We start from the raw sequence: 11,585 nt of genomic DNA, 5'->3' as shown, positions 1-11,585 counted from the left end.
GCCTCAACTACCTTCTGTGGCAGAGAGTTCCAGAGATTCACCACTCTCTGTGAGAAAAATGTTTTTCTCATCTAGGTCCTAAAGGATTTCCCCTTTATCCTTAAACTGTGACCCTTTGTCCTGGACTTCCCCAACATCAGGAACAATCTTCCTGCATCTAGCCTGTCCAACCCCTTAGGAATTTTGTAAGTTTCTATAAGATCCCCCCTCAATCTCCTAAATTCTAGCGAGTACAAGCCGAGTCTATCCAGTTTTTCTTCATATGAAAGTCCTGACATCCCAGGAATCAGTCTGGTGAACCTTCTCTGCACATCCTCTATGGCAAGAATGTCTTTCCTCAGATTTGGAGACCAAAACTGTACGACCAAAACTGTACTGTCTCACCTGCAGTAGAACCTCCCTGCTCCCATACTCAAATCCTTTTGTTATGAATGCTAACATACCATTCGCTTTCTTCACTGCCTGTTGCACCTGCATGCCTACTTTCAATGACTGGTGTACCATGACACCCAGGTCTCGTTGCATCTTGCCTTTTCCTAATTGGCCACCATTTATATAATAGTCTACTTTCCTGTTTTTGCCACCAAAGTGGATAACCTCACATTTATCCACATTATACTGCATCTGCCATACATTTGCCCACTCACCCAGCCCATCCAAGTCTCCTAGCATCCCCCTCACAGCTAAAACTGCCCCCCAGCTTCGTGTCATCCGCAAACTTGGGAGATGTTGCATTCCCTCGTCTAAATCAATAATCATCAATAGGGATTATTTCTTGAATTGTCCCTCTTAAATTGCAAAAATACTTATGCAGTTCCATTATTTAAAAACGGTGAGGGAAGCTCAAACTTGTCAGTTTATTAATAGTTGTTGGGAGGTTATTGGCATTTGTAATTAAAGGCTGACAGTAAAAAGTCTCTTGATTTGAGAGAGCCAACATGGACATGTAAAGGGTAGCACAAGTCTATTGAGCATGTTCACATCTTTTAATTGTGTAGGTAGTGCAATGGACATGGAAAATGTCCATGCACATAGTTTATATGGATTTTGAGATAGCACTTTATAAGATGGAAACCCATGCATGATTTTAGCACAATTTGGCAATGATTATTTGCAATATTTTGAACAGTAGTTTTGGGCAAACAATATTGCAGGTGAGAAAAGGGCAGGCATATTCCTTGACATTTTGGTCTATACATGCTTTTAACATCAAAAGTCTGATTGCACCAAACAAATTGATGGGGTTATCATGCACAGAACAATGCCTTTCAAATAATTGGAGATTATTCACATTGGAGATTACATGGTTACATTGACGTGAGTTTTTAATGGTCACATGTACCAAGGTACAGTGAAATTTCTTTTTTTGCATACAGTTTAGTAAACAAATGTTGCAGTATAAAGCTACAAGAGTGCAAGAATAGTGCATGATACTAAGACAGCACACAATAGTCGCCACGTTTCCAGCACCATTTTGTGTTATTCAAATCCAACGTTATTAACAATATCGAGTCTTAACTTTGCCACAAATGCCTATTGACCTGGCTGCGGCACAGGGTTGGAAGTCTCCCCATAACTAGTCCGCCATCCCTGGCAAATATCCCTAAATCAATAGTGTTATCGGGTATTATCTCCACATTATTGGTTAAGATGGTAATTGCAACCTACTACCAACAGCTCGATGACTCATTTAAAAAAAAGTTAGTTCATGAAGATAGCTTAAAAATCTGAGCTCCAACCAAAGTTGATAAACCAGCCCAAAAGGATGTTGGTCATGTTCCTGTAGTTTTGTTGTTCTCGGATTTTGCCCATCATGGTCAGTTAGTCTGTGGTCATCGAGGACTGATTTTTGTTCGAATACAATGACTGTAAAGCCAGTCTGTGATATCGCGACACAAGCAGAGTCTGTTACCATTGTGGCTGAAACAGGAAAACCCCACTTTGGTGAGAAAATGGGTCATTTACAAAGTGATTGCGAAAGTGCAAATTCCGCTATTGGTGCCCAGTATGTGCTTGACACCAAGGAGGACACTGAACCCGCGGAAGAATAATTTGTATTATTAGCTGAACTGAACGGGGCAGTGAAGGAATTTGGACCCATGTTTCTAATTATTATGGAAATCGAAAACAATTTCAACGTGATTTAATGGAAGAATCCAAAATTACAGAAATTGTTCTGCTCACGTGTTAGTTTGTAACCGTTAAAATCAGTTTTCAAGCATAAATAATATGGTGTAATAGGATAAAAAGATATAACATTGTTTAGAGTGATCTTTTATTTCGTTCAGTAATGAGAGATTTGCAATTAAAATTAGCCTCAGAAAAAATAAACTATAAGCATGGGGGCTCAGATTCTGAACTGTTCTGATGGCAAACTGAAAATATTTACCTTGGAGAGGTACTACAATCGATAAAGGAATCATAGAAACATAGAAAAGAGGTCCATTTGAGCCAGCACCGCCATTCAATATGATCATGGCTGATCATCCAGAATCAGTACCTGTTCCTGGTTTCTCCACATTCCGTTCTTCTTGATTCCGTTAGCCCTAAGAGCTAAATCTAACTCTCTCTTGAAATCATCCAGTGAATTGGCTTTCACTGTCTTTGGTGGCAGAGAATTCCACAGATTCACACCTCTCTGTCAGTAATGTTAGATGATGGTGTGTTGGATACGGAGGCTGGTGAGGTGAATGGCGAGGACCAGGGACATTTTCTCTCTCTTCAATTTAGGAGGGGGGTGGGGGGGGGGGGGGGGGGGGGGGGTCGATTGATTGTTGCACCGGGGTTCATTGAAAAGCAGTGATGTTGAGAGGCTGAGAGACCATAGTGAGGAAGTGATAGTAGTTTGATCTGCAACCTTAATGTCAATTACTCTCGTATGGGATTCCATGTACACTTGGGACTGCTCCACGCAACTGGCGTTTCTTGTTCTGCTTTGTATCTGTTTATTCACTAATTATTTATCCCGTGTAACTCCCAGGCATCTTTTATTTCTTATTTTGAAAAAAAGGTCATCGTCCGCATTTGTCTAACATCAGTCATGACACGAGCGCGATTCAACACAACAAAACTTAATCATTAAGACAATCAAAAAGTATCTCAATGTTATATTTCACTGTATCCATCGGTACTGTCCCTTGATGCGATGCAGGGATGTTGCAGCTAACGTGAAGCAATTCTGTGGTTGATTTGCTGCGACTCTTGAATTCCATATAATGTGCCGCCACTATTATCTATTTTATCTTTTTTATCTATTTTATCCTTTTATCTATTTTATCCTTTTGTTATTTTATGTTGCACGGTGAGACAGATGCAACGAAATTTCGTTCAGACTTGCATTTGTCAGTGTATTTTTGAATGACAATAAAATCTTTGATCTAAAAAGCAATAAAAAATGTATGGACCACATGTTTTAATTGTGTAATTTATTGCATAGCTTTCGTCGGAGTATCACTGCTCCACCAGTAGTGGCGTGGCACCTATATCTCCTCCAGAGAAAGAAGATTGGGCCTTGATTCGACGTTTTATCTGAACCACAACTGCTTGAAGATTGCCTATCTTGCTTATTACTGTACTGGAAAGTTCGCCGCGATTGTAGAATATGTCCAAGTCCTGCAGTGGCAAATTTAAAAAAAATAACTCTGACGTGTGTGTCCTAAGCAAACATAACTTGATGGTGTGATGCCCACACCATCCTGGCCACACACTCATCTCCCTGCTACCTTCAGGAATAGCTGCTTCCCCACAGCCATCAGGCTATTAAACCTGGCTCGGACAAAACTCTGATTATTAATAACCCATTATCTGTTATTTGCACTTTATCAGTTTATTTATTCATGTGTGCATATATTTATATAATGGTATATGGACACACTGGTCTGTTTTGTAGTAAATGCCTACTGTGTTCTGTGTGCTGAAGCAAACCAAGAATTTAATTGTCCTATCAGGGACACGTAACAATAAACTCACTTGAACTTGAACTCAAGTGTTAGTCTTGTCAGGTGAAAGCAGTGAAGGGGATTCATCCTTTCTCCAACGCTCTGCTCTCACACTGAGATTCCTGGCACATCAGGTGATACGTATGTGTTCTGTCCAGTGTTTCTGCATCTCTTGAACGTGCTTGTGCAAGAGGTGTAAGGGTGAGGTAGTAGATTCAAGGTTGTCTAATGCAGTGTGAATGTGGATGAAGGACTGGGTGTAGTCAGGGATTGGGTGATATGGTATGTGTGATAGAATGATGGAGCACGTTGAAACATAAAGTATTGACTTTTCTAACTTCAAGTAACCCTTGCTTTCTCTCTCTCTCCATCCCCTCCCCCATCCTAGCTCACCGACTAGTCCCCCTTGTCCTGATTAAAATAACTTTGTGTGCCTCGTTGCCGCCTTCCCCTCAGCTAACAATGATCTAGTCTACGTTTTCCTTTATTCACGTCCCCTCTGATCTCTCGTTTCACACCTAACCCTTCCTTATCTCTATGTCCCCCTCTCCCTTGACTCTCAGTCTGAAGAAGGGTCTCGACCCGAAAGGTCACCAATTCCTTCTCTATAGATGCTCCCTGTCGTGCGTTTGTGGTTATCTTCGGTAGAAGATACAACGTTGTTAAGGGGTTGGACAGGCTAGACGCAGGAAGATTGTTCCCGATGTCGGGGAAGTCCAGGACAAGGGATCACAGTTTAAGGATAAAGGGGAAATCCTTTAGGACCGAGATGAGAAAAACATTTTTCACACAGAGAGTGGTGAATCTCTGGAATTCTCTGCCACAGAAGGTAGTTGGCGCCAGTTCATTTGGCTATATTTAAGATGTGGCCCTTGTGGCTAATAGGCTGTGGGCCGAGGAGCTTTATTCCAGTGTTTCGTGACCCAAGTCACAGAACTACATGAAATGTTCATATATTGTTTAAAAAAATTATATAAATCACCCCTGAAACTCGTCATGAACAAGACTTGCACATTTTTATTAAATTAGAGAAAAACTGGAAAATATCGGGTATTTTTAGTCCAATCAAAGGATGTTTAACATTGAGTTGTCTGCCAGTTGGCCAATCACGCGCTTTGTTTCAGGCTAGCACACAACATAGCTGAGAGGGCTTCACTGATGCCTGTTTTACTGGAGATTCCGATGAAGGTTCTTTGTTCGGGAAACTTGCAGCAGGGTAATTGAATTTAGTGAGAAAAGCATTAAGAAGTCTGAAAAATGTGCAGCTAAGTGGATAGAAGTGGAAGAAAGTCTTGAAAGCAAAGTCCCTTCTGAGGTGCTGCAACACAAAGTTGTGGAACTTTGTGAATCAACTCAAACTGAAAGGTAAGATCTAAAGTCTGAATCTATGAAAATTAATCTGTATGGACTTTAATTAATTTAAATGCACCCTTTATAATGTGAAAAAATGAGATTTGGAGGCTGCTTTTTTAGGTGCAGGATATGCCGAAACCGGAAATATAACATGTACATAGTGCCATAGGTATAATAATATATTATATTATTGTATTATTATATCTATATTACTATCCGGAATATATATAGGTATTGGCGATCACCTGCAGTAAAGAATCCAAAACTTTGTAATTGCACTCAGCGAAGAATGCTTTCCTTTTTAGTTCTGATTACCCAACCCATTACTTGAAGATGAAGTCAGCTTTTGATGAACATAAAACAATGGGGAAAGAACTCACGTGGGCGATTAGAATGGCCAAATGGGTAAGTGATAAAGCTCTTTGTTGCACAGGAAGAAACTGCAGATGCTGGTTTAAACCGAAGATTGCCATAAATAGCTGGACTCGCAGCGGGACAGACAGCATCTCTGGAGAGAAGGGATGGGTGGTGTTTCGGGTCGAGACCCTTTTTCAGACCTTTTTGTTGCGTTGGATTACAGAGGTAAAGGACAAGGACATGGTGGATTGTGAGCTCAGTGTGGAGAATGCTATTATGCCATGAAAATTTGGGATTAAGATGGGGGAAGTGTTGGGGCTCTTGAAAAGCATTACATCAGATAAATCCCCAGGATGTCCCAGATTATTGAGACGGGCAGATAGCAGAAGCATTGACGGAGATCCTTGATGTTCTCTAGCCACACGCGATGTGATTAGCGCTGGAAAGTAGATAATTGTGTTCCTTTATTTGAGAAGGGAGGTAGAGAGAATCTAGAAAAAATATATAGGCCGGCGATCCTCTCGTCTGTGGTAGAGAAGCTATTGTTGAGGATTCTCCCAGATAGGATTTACTCCATTTTGAACGAGAATGGGTTAATTAGGGGCATTAATTGGAATGACTTTATAAATGACTCCTATTTTACTAATTTGATCATGTTTTTGACGAGACGAGGAAGGTGATCGATGAAGGTAGGGCGGTGGATGTTGTCTACATGGATTTTGTAAGCCATTTGATGAAGTCCCTCATGGCAAATTGATCTAGAAAATCACCATGCATTGGATTCTGAGTGATTAGGGCCTTTGGATTCACAGCTGACCTATGGACAAAATACCGTTGTGGTGTGATAGATAGGTTGTGGTGGAAGGAGAATATTCAGAATTTTGGATAGGCACATGGATACGAAGGAATTTGGGGATATTAATTATATGCAGACCGATAGGTTTAGGTATTGGCATCGCGGTTGGCACAGATGTTGGAGGCTGAACGGTCAGTTCTTGTGCTGTTCCACGTTCTATGTTCAATAAAGATTACAAACTTCACCACTGGTCCAACGAATCAGCAGAAATAACTCGGCATCTATTCCGCCGAACTACAGAGAATTTTAGATATTATTGTGATATCAGCTCCTTTATTTTCTCAACGCCTTTGAAAATAGGACCGATATATCGCACACCTCATCCACTAATCAGATAATAGAGAGAGACAGAGACAAAGAGAGATTAAGGTTGGATTGTATTCGATAGATTTTTTTTTTGTTAAAGCAAAAATCTACGATGCAAAAACCACTGAGTTTTGATCAATATTTGAAGATGCATTTAATTAGAATTCCAATAACATTTGACTATCAATTAATAATAGGATTGCTTTGATTGAATGACATTTACTAATGGTAAGACATACGACAATTTTAAACGCAAAGGCTAGTTGACAACAATGAATATTCCTCGAATCATTTTTAATAAATGAAAGAGGGATCAAAAGATATTTCCTCGACTGGATTAGGTGGAATGTAGGCATTTTACATGCAGGTGGACTTGGCGATGTTTGTCGTCAGCGGGTTAGCCTGAGTCTCGTGTTTAACCACACAAGAGTAAAGCTCGTGTGAGTTCCAGACTGTGGCTGGCAGAGTCAGGTAACTGCTCGCACTGAACGTGTTGTCCTTCTCCTGTTGGATTCGGCTGGTCTCAACGCCGTCACTTCTCGCCCTGCCGTCCACGGTCCAGTCAATGTTCACAGCGCCCGGATTAAACCCACTCACCAAACACACCAGGGTGGCCGTGTTCTTTCCCGTGATTTCCTCCGCTGACGGTCGGAGAACGGACACTGTGGGGGCGCGTGGGTCTGTTTGAAACAAGGTTTTGCAGTATTATTAATAGTCGCGTAAGTAGAGAAATGATCATATTGGCACGACGCATAAATCTAATTTTGCAACAATGTCAAACATACTATTTATCGCATTCTAAATTGTTTTAGAAATATTCCACATTATTATTATTCTTGAACTGTTCCACATTAACCTTGAAGTTCATATGCCTTTCTCGAAAGCTATAATGTTTTTTGAAGTTATAATTTAGCTCAGACTTCCCAAATAGGACAATGAATCTTGCTCACTTCACTCAGCGGCGCCAACAAAAACAAAACGCGCTAAGACATCCCCTGGAATAAAACTGATTTTATCTGAGATGGTTCAGAAATTTAAGGTACAATGTAAATTCAAATTTTTAAAGTTATTTTTCAAGTTAAAATATTCGCTATCCTAGTGATTCCAGAATGCCCACACAGAAAGTATGTCGGCCACTCCAAACGAATATGAATGTCCTCTCATAGAGGACGCCGGTGCGTGGGAAGACGTTTATTTAACGCACAGGCAGCCACCACATGGTCCTTGACAAGTCTGGGTCAGAATCCAGTGGCATGGATGCAGCCTTCATCCGCCTTCACAGCCGTTGTGACGCTCCACTAAGGTCAGCCATCATCCTCTGCCTGTTCCACCGTTGAGGACTTGGTTGAATTGCTCTTTGTCAAAGACCTCCCCCTCGACCTTACCGCCACGGGCGACCCTATCAGGAGCATAGCTCCAGACGGCATCGCTCTCAGGACCACACAAGCTTCTCCACCACGACAGGATGACAATCCACGATTACATTTCACAACATAAAACACATTGATCCCGGAATGTATAATGACGCAAGGAATTCAACATCATATTTAACTGAAAATGATTGACCTCAGTATTTCAATAACAATGAGAATCTATAGGAGGAATAATTAAGCACGCATTTGAAAGCATAAACTAAAGTGTTCTTCTTGGTTTCTTGGTCCTCTAAAATTTTCCAAATGGTGGTGGAGGGAGGACTATTTAAACTAATAATTGACGATGTCAGGACGTTCGCTTTGGTTCTGCGTTTTTGTTTGTTTCTGGCGCAACTTTGCTTCAGAAGGCGATTCGGGTTAAATTTTAATTCCAATAGAAGAGCATTGGAATGCCCCAACTCCCTTCAGTGGCTAATTAAATACACATTAAACAATTCAAACTAGCGTTTAAACAGTTTAAAAAATGTAAAATAAATGCAGGATAAATGTGATAATAGTCTTCTCGGGATATGGCTAAATTATTTGAACATCTGAAGAAGCCTGTTCTAATTGACTGACTAATTTGTTTGTTTTCACGTTGTTTCTATTTCATTGGGCGCCAAAGAAAAAAAATCCTCTAACTACGGTCAGATTCCATATACCGGAAACACTGCTGCACTGCTCCTCTAGCGGGAAGAGTAACAGAAAAATGGCGCAAGGCGACTAATGCACAGCCGGCAGGAATTTACATTATTATTATCTTATACATTTGCACTTCTACTCTCGATACCGAAACCCACGTCAGGGAAAATTAAATACAATCTTATGAATTGTTCCAATCTTTTCCTCATGCCTAATACAAGTTTACCAATCCATATAAAAACAATTCAAAGCGAGATTCCAGGTGTCTGACAGGTTATTGGGTTTGAACCAATAATTCTGAGAAATGCACTTTCTTTATCTATACATGTTCATAATTTTAGGAAAAACCCACGAGTGTCGAATGATGCGCAGCTCTCGGATATTCCAGAGTTCGCGATGGGGCATCAACCCAAAGTCAGTGCTATTATTGAAGGTGCGTCTTCTAATAGAATAATTCGTGCCATCACAAGAAGGAAGACAAGCTTCTTTACCGCCGGCCTATTTCCTACCCTGGTTGACAATTGTTAGTTCATCGTTTGAAAAGTAATTAAGAATGAAAAATGTACAGCCGAAAAGGCATTTGCCCATCCCATATCGTTACTTCAATCAAGTTGCCAAAAAATACTTGATTTTAGCCGTGTATTTAGAAAAGATAGGCTTTAAAATACTTTTATTTGCACCATTAATTAAGCGACACTAAACTAATTGCCTTTCACTGTAGTATCAAGCACCCAAATAGTGAAGATATTTTACTTACTGCCAATACCCAGCCTCGTTCCTTTGCCGAAGATTACAGCATCTTTCCACACGGTACAGTAGTAGTCAGCAGCGTCCTCCGACTGCACGTTCGATATTGTCAATGTTGCAGTGTTGCCTGACACTGATCCGGAGAAACGTTCAGGAACTCCCGAAGCTCTGTAAATGCTGCTGCCCGACCAAAAGTAGAGCAGATGCCGCGGCGCTTTTCCAAAAATCTGTTGGTACCAGTAAACATTGGTACTACCTAAACTGTCGCCAGACATGGTACAGGGTATTTGCTCGTTCTGCCCCGGAGACGTGGACCGTGAAGGCGGTTGATTTAGTGTAACCTCCGCGTTTATACCTGGAAGAAGAATTAGAAAAGGTGAACTATTCATTTACATTCGCGAAACAACATGCGTCAGTAAAATAAAGTTATAATTGTGCTCGAAATTAAACATCATGTCGGTGTCAGTAGAATACTCACAAACTGCGGAAAACGCTAATGCATAGACTACACGGACCCAGCAAGACATTGTAAATATCTGAGTGGGGGGCGCCTGGTGAAGTGGTACACACGTTACTCTCCGGGTCTCTTATGAACCGTGTGACGAGGCGTCACTGGGTGTTCGTATGCAAAACATTCCAATCACTACTCACGTTGCGCCAATCAGAAGTTGCCAGATTCTTCTTGTGTCAAATTATTCCCAAACCTTTAGCTAGGTCAATATCCGAATTCTAATTGTCTGCTCCTGTACGATTTAATATATTTTCAAGCGCATAAGAGATTTCATTTTGTTTGAAATGGGACATTCATGATGCCCGAAACGTCACCCATTCGTTGAATCCAGAGTGGTGCCTGTCCCGCTGAGTTCCTTCAGATTTGTGTGTCTATTTTCAATATATTTTTTCATTTATTTTGAACCCTTTTCGGTGCGGTTGCACAATGCGTAAATTAAAACAAAATGTACTTATCGAATAAACCCATGATAATATCCGCCGACTATTCATTCACTCATAAAAAATAAAGAGATACATTCCATGTGGAGAGTGTCTGAGTCCTGATCTCACGGTGTGTTCGCACTGTGCGCGACACGTTCCTTAGTTGCATATTGATTTTTGAAACTGGTGAGCATTTTGGTGACGATGGTGTATCGAAATTTTCTAAAAGCACAAGGCGAATAAATAACTGATTGCAAATTAATTTTGAATTTGTAAAATTGGCAAATTTGTAAGTCTTACTGTATATTTATTGGAAATCACGGTCAAATTTAATGTAATGCTTTTGCAGTAAATTTGGAAAGCATGATTTCTTGCAGCACCCACATTTGAAACGTCCGCTCACTTTGTTCGTAAAATTGACTTAATGAGATGGAAACATGACAAATATGTTTAATCGACCACAGGGCTTATGGCGAGTTGTATATGTTAAAAAAAAGTCAAATGTGTCGGCGGTTCTAGATTGCCTTGTCTTTAATTCCAACAACCTTAATTCGACGTGGGAAATTATATTTACATGGAACCAGCGTTGCATCATACTAGATTTTAAAAAGCAAACCAGTGGCTCTAATTATAACGATAATGTTCAGTGAATGTCATGGATTACCCTTGCCATGGGATTAACAGCACGAGAATCAACAGACTTGCTTCCGAAGCTCTTCGACTCCTCAGTACTTCTGAAATGCTTTCGCTGTTGCAGCATGGAAAATATTCCTGTAATAACTTGGGATGGTTACGCATACTTAAATGGATGTTAACAAAATATTACTTGAAATTATGACATAAGAATACGTTTCAAGGCGCTAGTATCACACTCCTGTTTTGCCAATTACCAATGTGCATGCCACTCTCATTTCCTTACACGAAGGGTTTCCCACCATAAACTGGACGAATTGGGGAATTTTCCCAGCTTGCCCAGATGAGTGCAGCTCCAACAGCAATCACGTGGATAAACTTCAACCAGAGCAATATAATCCGATTGAT

At 40.6% G+C, this 11,585-nt stretch overlaps 1 protein-coding gene across 1 annotated transcript; it reads right to left on the bottom strand.

Moving 5' to 3' along the window:
- Positions 1 to 6,909: 6,909 nt before the first annotated feature.
- Positions 6,910 to 10,219, bottom strand: LOC129709075 (immunoglobulin lambda-1 light chain-like). Its single transcript, XM_055655175.1, has 3 exons — positions 10,090 to 10,219; positions 9,622 to 9,966; positions 6,910 to 7,490 (listed from the first exon to the last, which is right to left on the bottom strand). Exons 1-3 carry the CDS (start codon positions 10,136 to 10,138, stop codon positions 7,168 to 7,170), a joined length of 717 nt encoding a protein of 238 aa, XP_055511150.1. The 5' UTR covers positions 10,139 to 10,219; the 3' UTR covers positions 6,910 to 7,167.
- Between the last annotated feature and the right edge of the window lie 1,366 nt (positions 10,220 to 11,585).

The sequence above is a fragment of the Leucoraja erinacea genome, chromosome 25 (assembly GCF_028641065.1).
Source record: "Leucoraja erinacea ecotype New England chromosome 25, Leri_hhj_1, whole genome shotgun sequence".
Classification (NCBI taxonomy): Eukaryota; Metazoa; Chordata; class Chondrichthyes; order Rajiformes; family Rajidae; genus Leucoraja; species Leucoraja erinaceus.
The sequence above is the reverse complement of the archived record's forward strand: the minus strand, read 5'-3'. Positions and strand labels throughout refer to the sequence as shown.

Excerpts from the sequence above, each read along its gene's own strand:
- LOC129709075 (XM_055655175.1), bottom strand. The coding sequence starts at position 10,138 with ATGTCTTGCTGGGTCCGTGTAGTCTATGCATTAGCGTTTTCCGCAGTT. Across the intron at positions 9,967-10,089 it reads ATTAGCGTTTTCCGCAGTTT|GTATAAACGCGGAGGTTACA; the intron begins GTGAGTATTCTA and ends TTCTTCTTCCAG. Across the intron at positions 7,491-9,621 it reads AACGAGGCTGGGTATTGGCA|ACCCACGCGCCCCCACAGTG; the intron begins GTAAGTAAAATA and ends TGTTTCAAACAG.